The sequence below is a fragment of the Hyaena hyaena genome, unplaced genomic scaffold (genome assembly GCF_003009895.1).
Source record: "Hyaena hyaena isolate Hyena2069 unplaced genomic scaffold, ASM300989v1 scaffold_130, whole genome shotgun sequence".
NCBI classification, from domain to species: Eukaryota; Metazoa; Chordata; class Mammalia; order Carnivora; family Hyaenidae; genus Hyaena; species Hyaena hyaena.
In genome coordinates this window covers 280,289-297,498 of record NW_024080762.1, presented here as the reverse complement: position 1 = coordinate 297,498, position 17,210 = coordinate 280,289, and the positions used below count along the sequence as shown (strand labels likewise).

General features: G+C 41.5%; 1 protein-coding gene across 1 annotated transcript in view; it reads left to right on the top strand.

The window, feature by feature from the left end:
• REC114 (REC114 meiotic recombination protein) overlaps positions 1-17,210 on the top strand; it is a 119,310-nt gene that overhangs the window by 101,136 nt on the left and 964 nt on the right. The window contains exons 3-5 of the mRNA XM_039237837.1: positions 1,653-1,736; positions 9,691-9,903; positions 15,061-15,150. Coding sequence (XP_039093768.1) covers positions 1,653-1,736; positions 9,691-9,903; positions 15,061-15,150 — 387 coding nt within the window. The remainder of the gene's footprint in view (positions 1-1,652; positions 1,737-9,690; positions 9,904-15,060; positions 15,151-17,210) is intronic.

Sequence of the window (17,210 nt, the reverse complement as noted above, 5' to 3'; positions counted from 1 at the left end):
AAAGAGTACCATATTTGATTTAATCAGTCCACTGTTGATATATACTTGAATTGCTTCCAGTCTTCTGTTAGAAATGCAGACATTTCACGTGTGTGCAGATTGATCTGTGAAGTGAATTCCCAGGATTGGATTTGCCGGGTTAGAGAGTACTGCATTGAGGGGCACCTGGGTGGCTTAGTCGGTTAAGCGTCCGACTTTCGCTTAGGTCATGATCTCGCGGTTCGTGGGTTCGAGCCCCGCGTCGGGCTCTGTGTTGACTGCCAGCTCAGCCTGGAGCCTGTTTCAGTCTGTGACTCCCTCTCTCTCTGACCCTCCCCTGCTCGCGCTGTCTCTCTCTCTCCTAGAAATAAATAAAACATTAAAAAAAAAAGAGAGTACTGCATTGGTCATCCTGATACTGCCAAATCGCCCTCCATAAGAGTTGTACCAGTTTGCACTTTCCACCAGCGATGTGTGAGTGTCAGAGTCCTCATAACTGACTGCCATTTTACTCTACAGTATCTACGTATTTGGGATCTGATGGTGAACACATTTCTTTCTGCTGATTCTGAGAGAGTTTTAAGAAATCACAGATAGTTTGCCTTTTTTTATTAAAAAGCATTAAAGCTACTACTAACGATGAAACTCTTAGAATCAGCATGCTAGAAATGACTCTTTTTTTAATTTTTCAAGTGAAAATGCCAGGGAATTCACACCCAGTTTTCCCAGGCTCTCCATTTCTCTGGAAGTTGTAGTTTCATCAGATATAGATGTAGGAAGAGAGACTCTGTAAGGGTTCATATTTACAAGGGATATTTTCTTCTGTTTTCTCAAAGTAAGAGTTTTCTCAGATCCCTCCAGCAGCCTTCCCTGGCCATGGTGGATTAACACTACAAGGTAGACAGGCAGTGTGCAGGCAGGATCTGTATACTGCTAGTGTTTCAGTTCCCTGGATTAGTCCTAGGGGGCACTAAATGCATTCTAACTTGACAGGCTTCCTAACTGAGGAAATCCACTGACACAATTGGAGCTTATGAGTGACCATAATGGTTAAATAATCAATTCTGTTCACTTTACTATTAATACGCCGCAGAAAAAGTTCATCTTTCCACCATAAGGATCTAACTGCTGTCTCTCTTTTGAGACTAGTGTGCCCTCTACTGCCCTCTTTGCCTTTTCTTTTTTCAGATTGGAATGAAGAACTAGACATGCAGCATCCAAAAACAGATTGCTTCGATTTTTCCATTCATAGGCATTGGAAAATGAGAGTCTCATGAAGAGAACTTTCACTGTGTAATTAGACATGTGTCAGATAAGTTAATAAATTCTTAGAATGGAATTTCCTCACTTGCAAGGATGTATCGAGTTACCAACATCCTGGCAAATCCTAGATATGCGTTTTATATCAAATATGACTGTGGACATTAACTATCTTGAATACTTTATTTCCAGTATGAAAAGATAAAGCAATAAAAGCTGAGACTCTTATTGCCAACCAGGCAGGAAGAGCCCTGGGACTTACTGGAATGGTCATCTTTGGCAGTCGGTGGTGTTGAGTCTGCTTAATCTAAGAATCAGTCTACAACTTTCTAATAGGAAGCAGCTGCACCATAGCTATTCTTCATGTCCCTTTTTGCTTCTCTAGCTAATTGTGCTTAATTATTTTGTTTCAGGAAGGGTTTTCACTCATTGGTAGCAAGAACTGGTTGAAGATTGTGAGACGCATGGATTGTCTGTTGTTTGGAACAACAATAAAGGCAAGATATTGTGTGGCCAACTGTAAGCGAATGATCGTACCCTTGTCATCTTCTAAGTATGCATGGAGGGCGGGGCAGTGAGTGCGGAAGCTTCTCTTTGCAGGGGAAGTGGTACTGGGAAGAATATGTTAGTTTAAGAAAGGTTCGTATTGGGAACTGAACATGAAACAAGGTCTGTGGAGAGCGGAAGCCTCGTTAGTCAGAGGATGTGGCTTTGATTAATCTGTTGATGCCTGCCTATGACAGAGCTGTGCAACCATTCTGCAGGCCCCAGGCACACACTGGGATGAGGTGGGGTACATCAGTGTGTGCCTTACTTACTGTTTTCATATGCTTTACTGAGTACATGTCATTTCATTTTCCCTCCTCAATATTCAAAAATTTCCTTTTTATTTGCGTTCTAGCTGCATTACACATAAAGAATAATCCTCATCAAAGAAACATACAATACAGACTAATCACCTGGATTATTTTCTTTCAGAAATAGCTATAAAAAACCAATCTGTTAACATTTACCGAGTAGATAATATTGAACTGTAGGTGAAAGCTCCTAATTTTTCATGGGCTCATAGACTGAGAGTTGGAAGAGCATCTAATAGAGCACCTAATGAAGGGTCTTAGCCTGGGATTCACAGACCCTCCAAAGGGTCCTTAATGAATTCAGGGGACCATGAACTGCATGGATATTCACTGACATCTAACTGAAATGTATCATTTCCTTCAGTTATGAATGCAGGCATCAGAGCCCAGTAGTATTAGACCTCTGCACCAGTAGAAATCAGCTACTTTCATACTGCATCACAGTGTCTCGGGTATTGTCAGGGTCAGTCAGGCTCATCACGGCCTCAGAATTATGGTGGTGATTAGTCCCTCTGCTAGAGCTTTTTATTGCATGTGTTAACAAGTGTAGGTATTGTTAATTCACAAATTAGTGTCTTAATATTGTAGTAAACTATTTCAGTATAATTGGTTTCCTTTATAATCTCTAATGTATTTTATGTGATTAAAAACATTGTTTTGAGGGGAGCATCTGGGTGGCTCAGTAGATTGAGTGTCTGATTCTTGGTTTCAGCTCAGATCATGATCTCACACTTTGTGGGTTTGAGCCCTACATTGGGCTGCGATGACAGGCTCTGCTCTCTCAAAATAAATAAATAAATTTCAATTAAAAAAAAAAACACATTGTTTTGAGAAGTGATTCACTGGCTTCACCGGCTTCACCAGACTGCCAAAGGGGTCTGGAGCACATACTCAAAAAACCCTGTTTCACATAATCAAGAGGCCCTCTTTTCATTTTACATATGAGAGAATGGAACTCAACTTATGCCAATAGTCAAGGTTATAACTGGCTGTCAGAGAACTGGGCCGCCCACTTGTCTTCGGACTCCCGGCCTAGGACTGTCACGTCAGAACAACATGAGTTTGAACTCTCAGGTTTGAACTTGAAGATTTTTTTTTCTGATACTGTACAGTGCTGTAAATATATTTTCCTTATGATTTTCTTAAGTGTATTTTCTCTAGCTTACTTTATTAGAACGCAGTATATACTACCTATAACATATAGAATGTGTTAATTGACTGTTTATGTTATCAGTAAGCTTCCTGCTAATAGTAGGCTTTTATTAGCTAAGTTCCTGGGGAAGTCACAAGTTATACTCAGGATTTCAACTGCGTGGGGGCCGGCACCCCTCACTCCCACATTGTTCAAGAGTCAACTATATGTGTCTTTCTAAAAGTTACACTCTGCCGTATGTCTGATATTTTGAGTTTTAATTTTTTCCTGATATATACTACTATTACAATTTTTAAGTATAAAGATTAAAATAAAAACCAACCATAATTTGACCAGTGAAAAATAATCATTATTAACTTTTAAAAAAATTTTTTTAATGTTTTATTTATTTTTGAGAGAGAGAGAGAGAGAGAGAGAGAGACAGCGTGAGCAGGGGAGGGTCAGAGAAAGAGGGAGATACAGAATCTGAAGCAGGCTCCAGGCTCTGAGCTAGCCATCGGCACAGAGCCCAACACGGGGCTCAAACCCACAAACTGTGAGATCATGACCTGAGCCGAAGTCGAATGTTTAACCAACTGAGCCAGCCAGGCACCCCTCATTATTAACATTTTAAAGTTGCTACCTGGCATGTATCTTCTATCAGGATAGCATTCAAATGCACTTACAGAAAAATCTAGGCAATAGTGGCCCCCAAAATTAGGGGTGTGTTTTTTTCCCACTAAATAGCAAACAGAAATAGGTAGTAGCATTGGCTCAGGAATTTCACAGTGCCAAGGTCAATATCTTAGCAATTCCCTTGGCCTCTCCCTCACATTTGCAAAATGGCTGCTATAGCTCTGTTGAATTTCTATTGAAGGAAAACATAAACTTTCTATAAGGCTTCCCTCTTACACAACCCCTAGAATATGTCTCCTTATGTCTCATGGACCAGAACAATGTAATATGGCCAATTTCAACCTGCTAATATTAGCAAAATGAGTGTTTGGCTTTTCCAGCCTCTTGTATGTATCAGCTTATGGCAGTGAACCCTGTATGTGCTGTATAGATAATTTATAAACTTGGGATTGTAGTGTATAGAGTGCTTTGTATCCTGCCCTCTTGTCATGTAACATTATATCAGGAACATTATACCAAGTCATTTCTTAGTCTTTGAAAATGTGATTCTTTGTGGCTATACAGCATTTTATTGTTTGGGTGCAACACGATTCAGTTAACTAATCCCCAAGTTTCCACTATTATGAAAATGTTTTGATTTTCAAAAGGAAAGAAGCCCTAGAAGAATATATCTTTATCTTAGACATTTGCCCTCTCTGTAGGTTATTCCTGTTTCTACAGCACTAGTAGTATGTAAGAATGCTCATTTATCCAAATTCTTTCTAATAGGGGAATATCATTTAAATTTTGGCTCAGTTCATGATCTCATGGTTCATGAGATCGAGCCTCGTGTCAGACGCTATGCTGACAGCTTGGAGCCTGCTTGGGATTCTCTCTTTGCTCTTCTCCTGCTCGCTCAACACCCACCCATTCACACAGTCTCTCTCCCCAAGATAAATAACCATTGGGGTACCTAGGTGGCTCAGTTGGTTAAGCATCTGACTCTTGATTTTGGCTCAGGTCATGATCTCACAGTTCTTGAATCCAAGCTCACATCAGGCTCTGTGCTGACAGTGTGGAGCCTGCTTGGAATTCTCTATCTCCCCCTCTCTCTGCCCTCCCCTGCTCGTGTACACTTGAGCATTATCTAAAATAAACAGACATTAAAAAATATTTTTTTAAAAGCTAGCTTCCAATCTGATTCGCAAAAATGAGCATCTTCCTTTAATTTGCATTTTTTGGTAACTAATGAGAGTGAACATTTTTTGTGCATTTGTTAGCCATCTATATTTCCTTTTTTTAAAAAAATTTTTAATGTTTTATTTCTGAGAGAGAGAAAGAGAGAAAGATAGAGACAGCGTGAGCAGGGGAGGGTCAGAGAGAGGGAGATAGAGAATCTGAACTAGGCTCCAGGCTCTGACCTGGCTGTCAGCACAGAGCCCGATGCGGGGTTCAAACCCACAAACCGTGAGATCATGACCTGAGCCGAAGTCGGATGCTTAACCAACTGAGCCACCCAGGCGCCCCTATATTTCTTTTTTGAATCACCTACCACCTAGTTTTGACTTCCTTTCCTCTTCAAAGTATTTAGACAGAATATGTATAGAGACTACATATTATATACATGTATAGATTACATGCTATGTAGAAATATATATGTTCTGTAGTTATTTTATATGTAGTTGTATATATGCCATATATGTAGTTTTTAGAAATATTTCTATCTACTTTTGTCTGCTGTTACTGGGATTGGCATTCTTTATCCCAGAGATATTTCTAGCTGCTTATTATTAGATTTTTTTCCTCAATTAACTGGAATTTAACTTCCTTACTAAACTTTTATTAACTCTGATAATTTGTTAATTTTTTTAATTTCTAGGAAAGTGATTTTATAATCCACAATGACAATTATATTTGTTTCCAGTAGCTTATTACTTTTCTCGCCTTACTGAATTATCTAGACCCTTCAGAACATTAATTTTATGATTAGAGTCTCATCTTTGACATCTTGCTAAGCTGAATGGGAAGTAGTGTTTGGACATTGAGAACATTTCTAGCTGTTGATCAGATGGATATTTTTTTACCATGTCAGGGAGATATTCTTTCAGTTATAGCTTATTTACTAATACTTTTCTCAGGATTACATATTAAATTTTATCGAAAGCTTTTTGACACCTTATCAAGATCCTGTGTTTCTTTTTCCTTTCTGTGATCTGTTGACTTGATGTATTAATATTGAACCAACACGTTCTTCTTTTTGCCTTACCTGGAAAAGGGTATCTTTGGTGTTTCTTGCCTTGGATAACTTAATTAACGAAGTATTACATAACAGACACCATCGTTTAAGTTGATAAATGGAAGAAGCATTTTGAAATAGAATTTTTATTCTCTTAACAGCAATTTAATATAGCTTAAATTCTGTGGATAATAAAAGATACTTCTTTTCCCTCTGGCTGAACTAAGTAGATTATATAAGTTCTGCATATTTGTAAGTTGGGCCTTTTTTTTCCCCTTTCAGTAATTCTGATCAAAATGGACCAGGCCAATCGGAAAATGGTCAACATGTCTGAAGGAACTTTGGTTTAAAGGAGTAAACACAAACTCCTGTCCTCTTTACCCCCAGTAACTCACTGAAGAGTGTTCTCATGATTTTTGTCTGGCCTCGGCTTTGACCTCTTGGTTTCAAAGTAAAGGATCAAAGAAAGTGTTGAAGCCCCTTCTCTCATTAAGTCCTTTTCCTGTACTCCCCTCTCCTTCCTTTTCCGTGGTGGAGGAATTCTCTACCAGTGGGGAAAACTGCTTCGGTTGGGTTCCTAGTGATGGGTGACCTCATAGATCTGAGCATTGATTCTAAAACCAGCAGGAAACCCGGGCAGGCTGCTGAGACTCGTGTCTCCGTGGCTCTCCTCCCATGTGGTGTTAACTGGGGGCCCGTCTTCCCTGTGTGCTGGCAGCAGGTAACATCAGCTGTAGAGCCTGCAGCTGAAGACGCCCCTGAGTCAGAATTTACTGGGCCAGTGCCTCCCAGAAGGTGGAGCCTGACTTTCATGTGAGTACATGAGGACAAGTGTCAAGAGACAAGCCCTTATCCTTAACTTTTGTTTCCGCAAGGCATCTGTGTGAAGGGACTTTCCTGTTTGTTGTAATAACTTGAAATGAAGTGTTCTAAAGTAGGAGGGAACAATCTAACATTAAGCCATCACCTAAAATACAGTAATTTTGAGTTAATCTCCTTAGATGATAGACCATATATTTAGGCCAGTTCATGGCTGTTGGCATATATTTGAAAACTTTTCATTTTGCCACAAGGACCCCTGTCTCACTTTTAATTATGGCGTAAGAATAAATCTGATTAAGATTTTCAACTTAGGAATCCTTTTTGTTAACCTAGTGGCAGTTTTCCATTGTGCCCCCATGACACTGGGGATGTGGGATGGTGATGTAACTTGCTGTCACAGTTTTCCTGATGTACCTTAGTTTTATCTTGGGTCCACATGCATTGAGGTGGTACTTCTGGCTTCAGATGATAAGCTCAAATTCTACCTGAGAATTTTACAGAAGCAAACGTGGAGCCAGGCTTCAATGAGGTTGTTGGACATATAGCCTACCCTGTCACTCTGAGAACTCATTCTAAAGAAACCCTAACTGTCCAGACTCCTCCTTATACACACTCACATAGAAATCCTCTAGATTTACGTGATTGATTGGTCTGAGATTTTTGCCCTGATGATACACTTAATATTCATCTGTTTCCGTGTACAGCTTTTCATCCAGCTAAGAGATACAGTTTTTAATGTGATTGCTTTGCAAAAGGCTAGATAATTACAGAATCAGCATGGAAATATCTAAAATAAAGGTATTTCATATTGATATCTTCATATATAGTTTAAAGTCATGTAAGTAAGTTGGAAACAGCGAATTAATTGTAAACAGGAAATAGGTCAGTTTTACAAAAAAAGATTCATAGAGTTACCAAAAATAAAAATGGAATCTATAGTTCTCTTATCAGTTCTTTTCCCTTTCTCAAGAACAGTCAGCTTTCAGTTACTCTTGACAATCTGGGGATTTATTCATCCAAGAGAAGAATGGCTAAGGAAACAAATAGGTAATGCAGAAAAGATACAAATGACCAATATGCGGAAGAAAAATATTCAACATTATTTGTAGTCAAAGAAATGAAATTCTACAATAAGAATCTATGTGAACCTAGTAGACTTAAAATAATTTAAAAGAGGAGCGCCTAGGTAGCTCAGTCGGTTAAGTGTCTGACTTCAGCTCAGGTCATGATCTCCTGGTTCATGAGTTTGAGCCCCATATCGGGCTCTGTGCTGTCAGTGTGGAGCCTGCTTGGGAACCTCTGTCTCCCTCTCTCTGCCCCTAAGCCATGCATGTGTACAGGAGTAAATTGATACTGTCCTGCCCAGGGCAGTTTGGCAGTACCAAAATACACAAGACCTTGTGACCAGGCAAATCTGCTTTTAGGCATTTATGTACAAACATAAGAATGCCTACCAAAGCTTTGTGGCATATGATAGGAAAAAGGGCTATAAATAAATGTCAGTAGGGGCCAGTTAAATAATGAATACTCTTCAGCCATTAAGAGCAATGAACTATACTTCTGTTTTATACTTATTAAATTAAAAAAAAAAACATGTTACTAAACAGTATAGCGTACCATATATATATATATTCATATTTTTTCACTGTTGTAGGGGATAATGATAATGGTTTATTTTATAGTTAGGAAAAAGATTAAATGGATTAAAAGATGAAGAGTGTTAGTGTCAGTGTCAGTAAAGTGTCTGTTCTTCTAAACATGATACCTTACCATCACTTAGCCATGCCCAGAGTTTTCTCTAACTTAAATACATGGCTTTGCCTAATGGCTTTATCTGAAACTTTAAATAGTGCAAATTGGGACTTGGCAAACCAAGGAATTTTTACCTGTGGGAGCTTGCAGGATTTTGTGAACTGTGGTTAGAAACATTTTCCTGTTAGCAGAGTGATTTACGTCTTCAATAAATGGAAAGTATTGTCACTGTGCTAAGTCAGCATCTGGATTTCTTTACAGAAGAAACTGAACAAAGGCGCACAGTCCATACCACCTGTTTCGTATCGACTCCTCTAAACTAGATGGCATCTTACGCTAGAAAAACGGGAAGCCATTGCTTCTAAAATACTGGGTTTATCATTGTTACTGTTAAAATTTAGTTCCATTTTTTAAACTTAGAAGCCAGTAAGTTCGATGTAGTTGCCAAATTGTTTACAATTTTAACTGTGTCTCTCCCACATTTGCTGATTTGCCAAGGGATGGAACTCCTACAGTAAATGAAAGGTGATTAAGAAGAAAGAGCACACTACAGGTTACTAATAGGAGCTTCGTCAGCCCTTAGCATCTGCCTCTCCCCTGTTCCCCAGTCTTGTTTGTCAACTTCACTGGTTTGTTTAGTGTGCCGTCTACCCAGTTTGCTCTTTATACTTAAATTTAGAAAAAAATTTTTTGAAAATTTTTGAAGCAGAGTCAGCACTGATTTTCCACCTAAGGAATTAGAAGCTATGAAATCTTTATTCCAAAGTAAGACAAAACACTTATCTTTTACTCTAGTCTGCAGTGACTTTCCTGGTCCTTATGATATGGGCTTTTCCATTTTTGCTGATGTCAATTCCCTGAAGAAAACGAATTTAATATGAGTAGCTCCCCAAAGGGGAGAGAAGAGAAATTACTACCTTTTCTCTACCACATTAACAATCTAGAGTAACCGCTGCCAGCAAAGGGAAGCACTCACTAGCGGTCCCCACAGTAAACAAAGTGAGGTTCCTAGGGGGAACTTTGCGTTTGTCCAACAGAACAAGAGCCGCATGTTCCGGGTACAGTTTAGCGGAGGGTCCAAGGAGCAGGCGCTGGAACGCTGCTGCAGCTGCGTGCAGAAGCTGGCCCAGTACGTGACCGTCCAGGAGCCTGACGGAGTCAGCCAGGAGCTCAGGCCGAGCGCTGGCCTGCTGGGGGCAGGTGAAAGCCAGGGGAAGGATTGTGCACAGCGTGTCCCACCGCAGCACGGGGTAAGTAGGCCAGCGTGTTGGCTGCATGAGAAACCTGACAAAGTATTGCTCTATGGGGCCGAAATCACAGTGGAATTTGTTGAGTCTATCCGGTTTGTAGGTTAAAAGATACCTAATGTTGAGTGATGTATCTTTTTTTTTTTTAAGTTTATTCATTTTTGAGAGAGAGACAGACAGAGCACAGGTGGGAGGGGCAGAGAGAGAAAGAGAGACACGGAATCTCAAGAGGGTCCAGGCTCTGAGCTGTTAGCACAGACCCTGATGTGGGCCCTGAACTCCTCAACAGTGATACCATGACCTAAACCAAAGTCAGAGGCTCAACTGACTGAGCCACCCAGGCGCCCTGAGTGACGTATTATTAAAAATATTCTTAAGTTTATTTTGAGAAAGCGCATGAGGAGCAGAGAGAGATCTCAAGCAGGCCTTACACTGTTGGTGCAGTGCCTCATGTGTGGGGCTCAAACTCCTAAACTGTGAGATCATGACCTTGAGCCGAAATCAAGAGTCAGACATTCAACTGATTGAGCCACCCAGGCACCCCCATAATGTTGAGTGACTCATTTAGATTGAAGATTGATCCCCGCTGTAGCTACCTATAACCCCATACGTTAGATTAGCCAGGAGTCCCGGCTGCATTGTTCTTATAGACAGTGGTATGGTCTGTGGACGCTTCCCTGAGACTTTTCGCAAAGGTCCCTAAAGTCACCATTATCTTTATAATAATACTGAGACATCGTTTATCCTTTTCACTTTTCCATATTTGCATTAATCTGACAGATGAATTGTGAGCAAAGCTGCTGTCACCTTGGTACCAATCAAGGTAGTGGCATCGCACCGGACAGGTGGTCCTCACAGTCTTTAGCAATCACTTGCAGTAGGAACACAAGCAAAGCCACTCTGCATCAGGAAGCATCGGGAAGTGCCTATGTGCCTGTGCTGGCCGCTGAACCAGCCCCTTCTTCATGGAACACCATTAGTACTTGAGAGAACAAGACAAACTAGGGTTATTCATACTTGGATATTTAATGGACACTTTCTTGAATGAAGTGAGCCCATCTTTTCAGGAAAACAACTAATAGTATTTGTCGACAATGATGAAATAAGCTTTTCAAGTGAAAATTGGAATCTTGGAAAACTTGTATTTGCCACTTGACCTCCACAGCTTCCCAACTCAGAAGATTTTTCTGATAGTGCTTTTAATGAACATGAGTGTTTTTCTTTTTTAGATATAATTGACAAGGTATTTCAATATTTTGGAAGATCTGTATAGTCCAGCAAACCAGTATTTTCCAAATGACCAATCCATGATGCTTCGAAATGATGCATGGATAAAGGATCCATTCAAAGTGCAAAATAGGCTAGTGGTTTTAATATAACAGAGTATCACAAATTCATTGCTATTATTTCAGATTCTGTGTTACAGCTAACTTTTAAAAACCGATCATTTGTTGAGTTTTGATGTTCTATCAAAGACTATCTATCCACAATTACCTGAAAAGGCTATTTTAAGATACTTCTGCCTTTTCCACCTACATATCTATGTGAAGCCAGACTTTCTTCATGTACCTCATCCAAAGCAACAGATTGACTGCAGAAGTAGATAGGAGAATCCGGCCATCTTCCATTAAGCTAGACATTTCAGAGATTTGCAAAATCATGACATCTTTATTGTAGGAAATAGAGTTACTTTTTATAAAAATATTTAATAACCTATTGCATTCACTTTTAAATGAATTTTTAATTTTTGTCTTCATTTTTAACAGATATTAGATACAGCCTAAAATGAAGCTGTCCAAGGGCCTTAATAGTTTGTCAGAGCACAGACAGGGCTTGTGATCCTAAATTTGAGAAGCATTGTTACAGACTTTCTTCAGGAAGTACATATTATAGTGTTTCTGTGGCCTAATCCCAAATGCTGTTAGCATAGGCACCTGCCTCCGCTCTTGAGATGAAATTCTAGTTTCAAGTTGGGTTTATTTTCTACTTTGAGAAATGATCTTCCAAACCTGGCTTTCTAGCCCTTCTTCCTGTAAGGGCCCTTAAATTCACTGGAACAAGACCATTCATTGTTGCTGTTTTATCACCAAGTTTCTTGTGGTTCATAATTTATCTAGGGGGAACATAAATTTACATTATTTATCATAAGGTCTTTTTTCTTTCAGCAAGTGCCATATGATTTCCTCTTGAATGTGGTCAGTTTGCCAAGTAAGATTTCTGGAATTCTTTCCCTTCATTTGTTTCTGTCTGATCTTTGTGAAGATTTCTTCATGCTAAAGCTGCATTTCTTACAAACCCTGGATCTAGTTTCATTTTGCCGCATCAGCTCCTGCTATATTAAGAATCCTTTCTGTGCAAATGGGATGGAGTGGTTTATTACAAGGTACTTTATTGCTTATGACCCTTTGCCCCCTAAGCAGATTGTCTTCATAGGTTTCATCAATCGTTATTAGATTCAGATTATGGTGCCTAGTGCATGGGGTAGGACAGGAACCAAATAGGGTCCTAGAATTTGGGAAGTAGGTCTGGAATGCCTGGAATGCCTTATAAAGATAATGAAGTCTCACCAGGCGAGAACCTAACTAGGCTACACAGTTATCTAAATATAAGAAGATAAATTGAGGTTGTTGCATGTAGGAGCAGACACAGACTGAGGGTTCTGAGCTACAGCAGCAGGTGGGAGGTTCTAGCTCTCTGATTTCAAAGGCTGGTCCCAAATACCCAGGTAGAAATATCCCCAGAGCCTCTAGAAATTTGTCTTTTCTCGATTCTATATTCAGGGACTTTTCTGATCTGTATTTCGATGTTATGCAATGTTGTGCAAGGATCACGGGCTTTGGAATCAAAATGGATCTAGGTTTGAATGCTGGCCCTGTTACTGGCCACGTGATCTTGTGAGTCCCTGAACCTCATCTGTAACATGGCAAGACGGAAAGGCTCTATATACAGACGTAGTACAATGCCTGGCAAACATCTAAATAACGTTACTCATTATTACTGTTATTGCCAGTGCTGTTACCCTCCCAGATCTGTTCCCTTGCAAGTGAACAAGTTAGCGCACTGGTCAGTAAGCGAGGATCAGCTGCTCCTGTGGCCACGTTCTAGTCCTCTTGCTGCTCTCCCGTATCCAGGGGTCATTTTTCCCCGGTGCCTTACATGTATATATTTTGTCTGAAATGGTTGTCTTCTTTGCAGGTAGAGATAATTCCGTCTTTTCGTTTCACATCCTTGAGTCATTTCCCAGAACATTTTGTTTTTCTTTTTCTTCAGCCTTGCAGTTTTATCAGCTGTGCCCTAACCAAGTGTTTCTCGGCCTGAGGGCTTCTGAGGCAGCTCAGCCTACCCCCAAAGAAGGGGGGACAGGAAAGAGAATGGCAGTTCCTGGCTAAATTTTCCTTTGTTAATACAAGTGCAGAAGAGGAAAGGGGCCGGGAGGCTCCAGTTACTGTGTGCACAGCGCCTTCCAGGTCTGTGCACTTGGGTGGAGGACGCTCTGACCCCCGAGCCGCCTACTCCCCTCAGGCGCTTGCATCACACGCGGCTGCTATCCTGCGTCTGCACCATGACGTTGGTTGAGGTCTGCCCGGTGTTTGAAGAGCGTGGTGTGAACTGAACTGGTATTCAAGTCAGAGCTAGAAGAAATGCCAGGCACTACAGTCTTTTACTTTTACAGATGAGGAAACTGAATGGAGAAAGGGGGCTTGCCTAGGGACTCCGGATTCATTAGAGTCCCTTATGTTTTTGCTCACTTTTAGTATTTCTTTTCTCTATTCTTTCCTTCTTGTCTCCCTACCTCCCATTTTTGATGCCTCCAGATCTGCTTTTCTGTTAGTACCAAGGGTTAGTACCGACTTCTTTTCTGTTTCCTTCTGTTGATGTCAGCTTCCACATAGGATGAGACAAAATTTGGAGCCTCTGACTTCTGGCAGCCATGACACGGTGCTGATAGAGGCATCTCCCAGAGAGAGCCTGCTTTCTCTCCATACACCGCCAGGTCACATCTGGGGCGGGCACACCTGCGTGCTACAGCCACAGGCATCCAAGCCCTAGCCAGAGCCGCACACACGTGGCTAGGGAGGAGAGGTGGTGGGGCCTTGGAAACTGTGATCTTAGGTAGCAGCAGCCTCCAGGCCATCTCCTACACTGTTTTTGCCTGGAAAACATCCCCTGTGCCCTATCCAGGAAAACCCCCTCACATCGTAGATTCTTTAGAAATAAGATTCTAAGCATTCCTACACTTCATGCTTAGGGTACCACCTGCCGTGGCTCACCCTCTTTACTGTGAGCCTCAAGTCTTAGACCTGCCTCCATTCTAGCACCTCTTAGGTTGCATGCTAATCACTTTTTTCTTGTTAGGTTCTCACTGGCCTGTGGGTTCTTGAGGGTTGGACCCTTACCTTGTTCTTCGTGGCCCCCTTCCCTTTCTCACCTGTATCTAGTATACAGTAGGCACAAACACTGTTGAATGAAGGTATCTCAGCATTTTATTAACAGAAGAACTCATTCCCTCGGAATGTCTAAAATGAGATTTTTTTGGTTCTATTAAAAGCATATGGTTATCTTGAAATTATAGGGTTTATTTCTTCCCCTGCTTTGCTTTTCTGCAATGACCACGTATTTCTTAAGTTGTAACTCTCAGAAAGTAACAAACCAAGGGCGCCTAGTTGGTTGAGCGTCTCAACTCTTGGTTTCAGCTCAGATCCTGATCCTTGCGATTTGTGAGTTCGAGCCCCACATCAGGCTCTGTGCTGTCAGCATGGAACCCACTTGGGATTTTCTCTCTCGGCCCCTCCCCCATGCGTTCTCTCTGGCTCTCTCAAAATAAACTTAAAAAAAAAAAAAAAACTCATCAGAATCTGGACAGTGTCCACTGCCCTCCAGCACCAGCACATGTGCTGTGCTGGGCCTCCAAAGAGTTCGAGAGCCTGTTAGACACGGAGGAACACCGGCTACAGGGCAGGAGCCTCCGACTGACACTCCGGCCATAACCCTCCTGTGTTAAATCAGAGACAGCCCAGCTTAACCAGGACAGACTCCACAACAATGACCTTATAACCTTTACTGACACTGGTATTTTCTTTTCACACAAGTACGTGTGTTGCCACTCCTAGGATGGCCAGTGGCATTTCTGATTACGTTCAGCTCATCTCCTAATTGCAGTCACGCCAGAACCCAGAGAAGCAGCAGCAGCACGGACCGGCCGGCACAGGGGCTTCGGAAGGAAGGACGTCCGTGAGTTGGTTAGCTCAGGTACGGTCTCTTTCCCTGTGGTCTTACCTGGACACGAAAAACAATGAGCCTGAGGAATGTGTATCCCTCTGTTCACCCCCCTGTGGAATAGTAACGTGAGGCGCTAGCACAGGGGGCAGTAAAGATGGGCCGCTTCCGTCTGCGCGTGCTCTCCGGGGCACTGTTAGCCTTTCAATGTGTGACACAAAGAATTGAATTACCACTTTCCCAAGAAGAAGAATAAAGGCAAAAATTTCCATGCAATTTCAGAAATGATATTGAGAACTATCCTAAGAAAAATATCAATATGAATCTGGAGCGAGATCAGTGATGGTTTCTGTAGCAGCAAACTTCCGGTGCTAAGAGCTAAGGATGTCCGGGGACCCTGGGAGGATTGAGCCTTTTTACCTCGGACTTGCTTTCAGATTATTTCCCTCTCCCCTTGCAGTTTGCTGTTACCAAAGAATCCCACAAAGCACATTCCCACAAAGCACATTCCCACTCCGGGTTCCTGGATGCCCTGCTCTGCTGGGAGCTCCTCGAGGCCTGTCCCTTCCTCACTGTGTTCCCTGCTGCGCTAGACAGCAGCTCTCCAGCCAACAGCTTATGCTTTCCGCACAGTTCTGCATGAAAATCAATATTTAAGGATGAGTTTTCTTCTTAATATATTTATTGAACTGTGCTCACAGTGGTATAAAACAGAAAACATGGGTTTTTTCTCCATCTGGCTCACCACTCAGAATTAAATAGACAGTCCAACAATTAAAATTTTAAGATTAAATAAGAATTCATGTCTGTCTAAGTTAATGACTTAGCAAGCACAACAACAACAACAACAAAAAATTAGAAGCCTCTTTGTCCAGCAGCAGGACCGACTCCATAGTGCCCCAGTTTGTAGCCTCGTATGTGCACTGTGGTTAGAGGTTAATTGAATGAGTGGCCGAGGAAAACATGGAGAGGAGACAGGGTGTGATTTCGTCATTCAGGAAAGACCAGATGCTCTAGAGGGCGGACCTGAGCCCAGTGTGTTTGCGGAGTAGAGAGAGTGTACGAACCACGCACCAGGCTGGCAGCTCAGATACGTTTCTTACGTGCTCTAAGCTTCTGGACAAATGGTTCCATGAACCTGAGTCCATAAAACATTTTAGGAACCAATTTAGCAAAATATAGATCAAGTTTGATGATATATCTTAGTACCTGTAAGTCCGTGTTAGCTACACAAACTTACAGAGGCGGCAGCTCTTCACAGTGTTGCTCGCAGCGACAACACTGGGAACAAGGTAAATGTTCACTAACAGGATACAAAGTGATGTTAAGTGTGGTATAACCACAAATGGGATAAAAATGGAGTCCAAAAAAGGTGATGTACGGCCCTGTTGACATGGAAGGATATTTGTAATACATTATGTTTTTTAAGAGGTTAAAAAGCAGCATGGAGGATTTAATTTTTGTAGCAATACACTCAAAATCAGTTTTGAAAGAGATACACTGACCTGCTAACAGTGGCTCTCACTGGAGAACAGGGCTCCGTGTTACTTTCATGGTCTTTCTACCTTTAAATGGAGTCTGAGAAGCTGGTCTGAATTTATTAAATTTCTATTACAGTTTCTAGAGAAATGTCATTTGTACACACACGCGCACCAAACCATGCCATCCACAGAAAGGGCATAAAGCCACCTACCTAGTAGAATGAGTGTGAGGAGTAAATATGACGGCCGAGTCAAAGCAGCAAATGTCGATGGAACATAGCAGGCTTAGGGCCCACCGTGTCACAGGAGACTGTGGCTCTCCTGTCGCCGTATCTTCCAAATTGCCAAGCACTGACTTTCATTTGAACTCTAGTATCTAAATATTGGCAGCCTAGCTGGTTATTACTTTTTTTTAGTTTATTTTGAGAGCAGATACTGAGCATGAGTGGGGGAGGGGCAGAGAGAGAGGGAGAGAGAATCCCAAGCAGGCTCCACACACTGTCAGCACAGAGCTGACACAGGGCTCAATCCCACACACTATGAGATCATGACCTGAGCCAAAATCAAGAGTTGGGACTGAGCCACCCAGGCGCCCCTCAGCTGGTTTTAAAT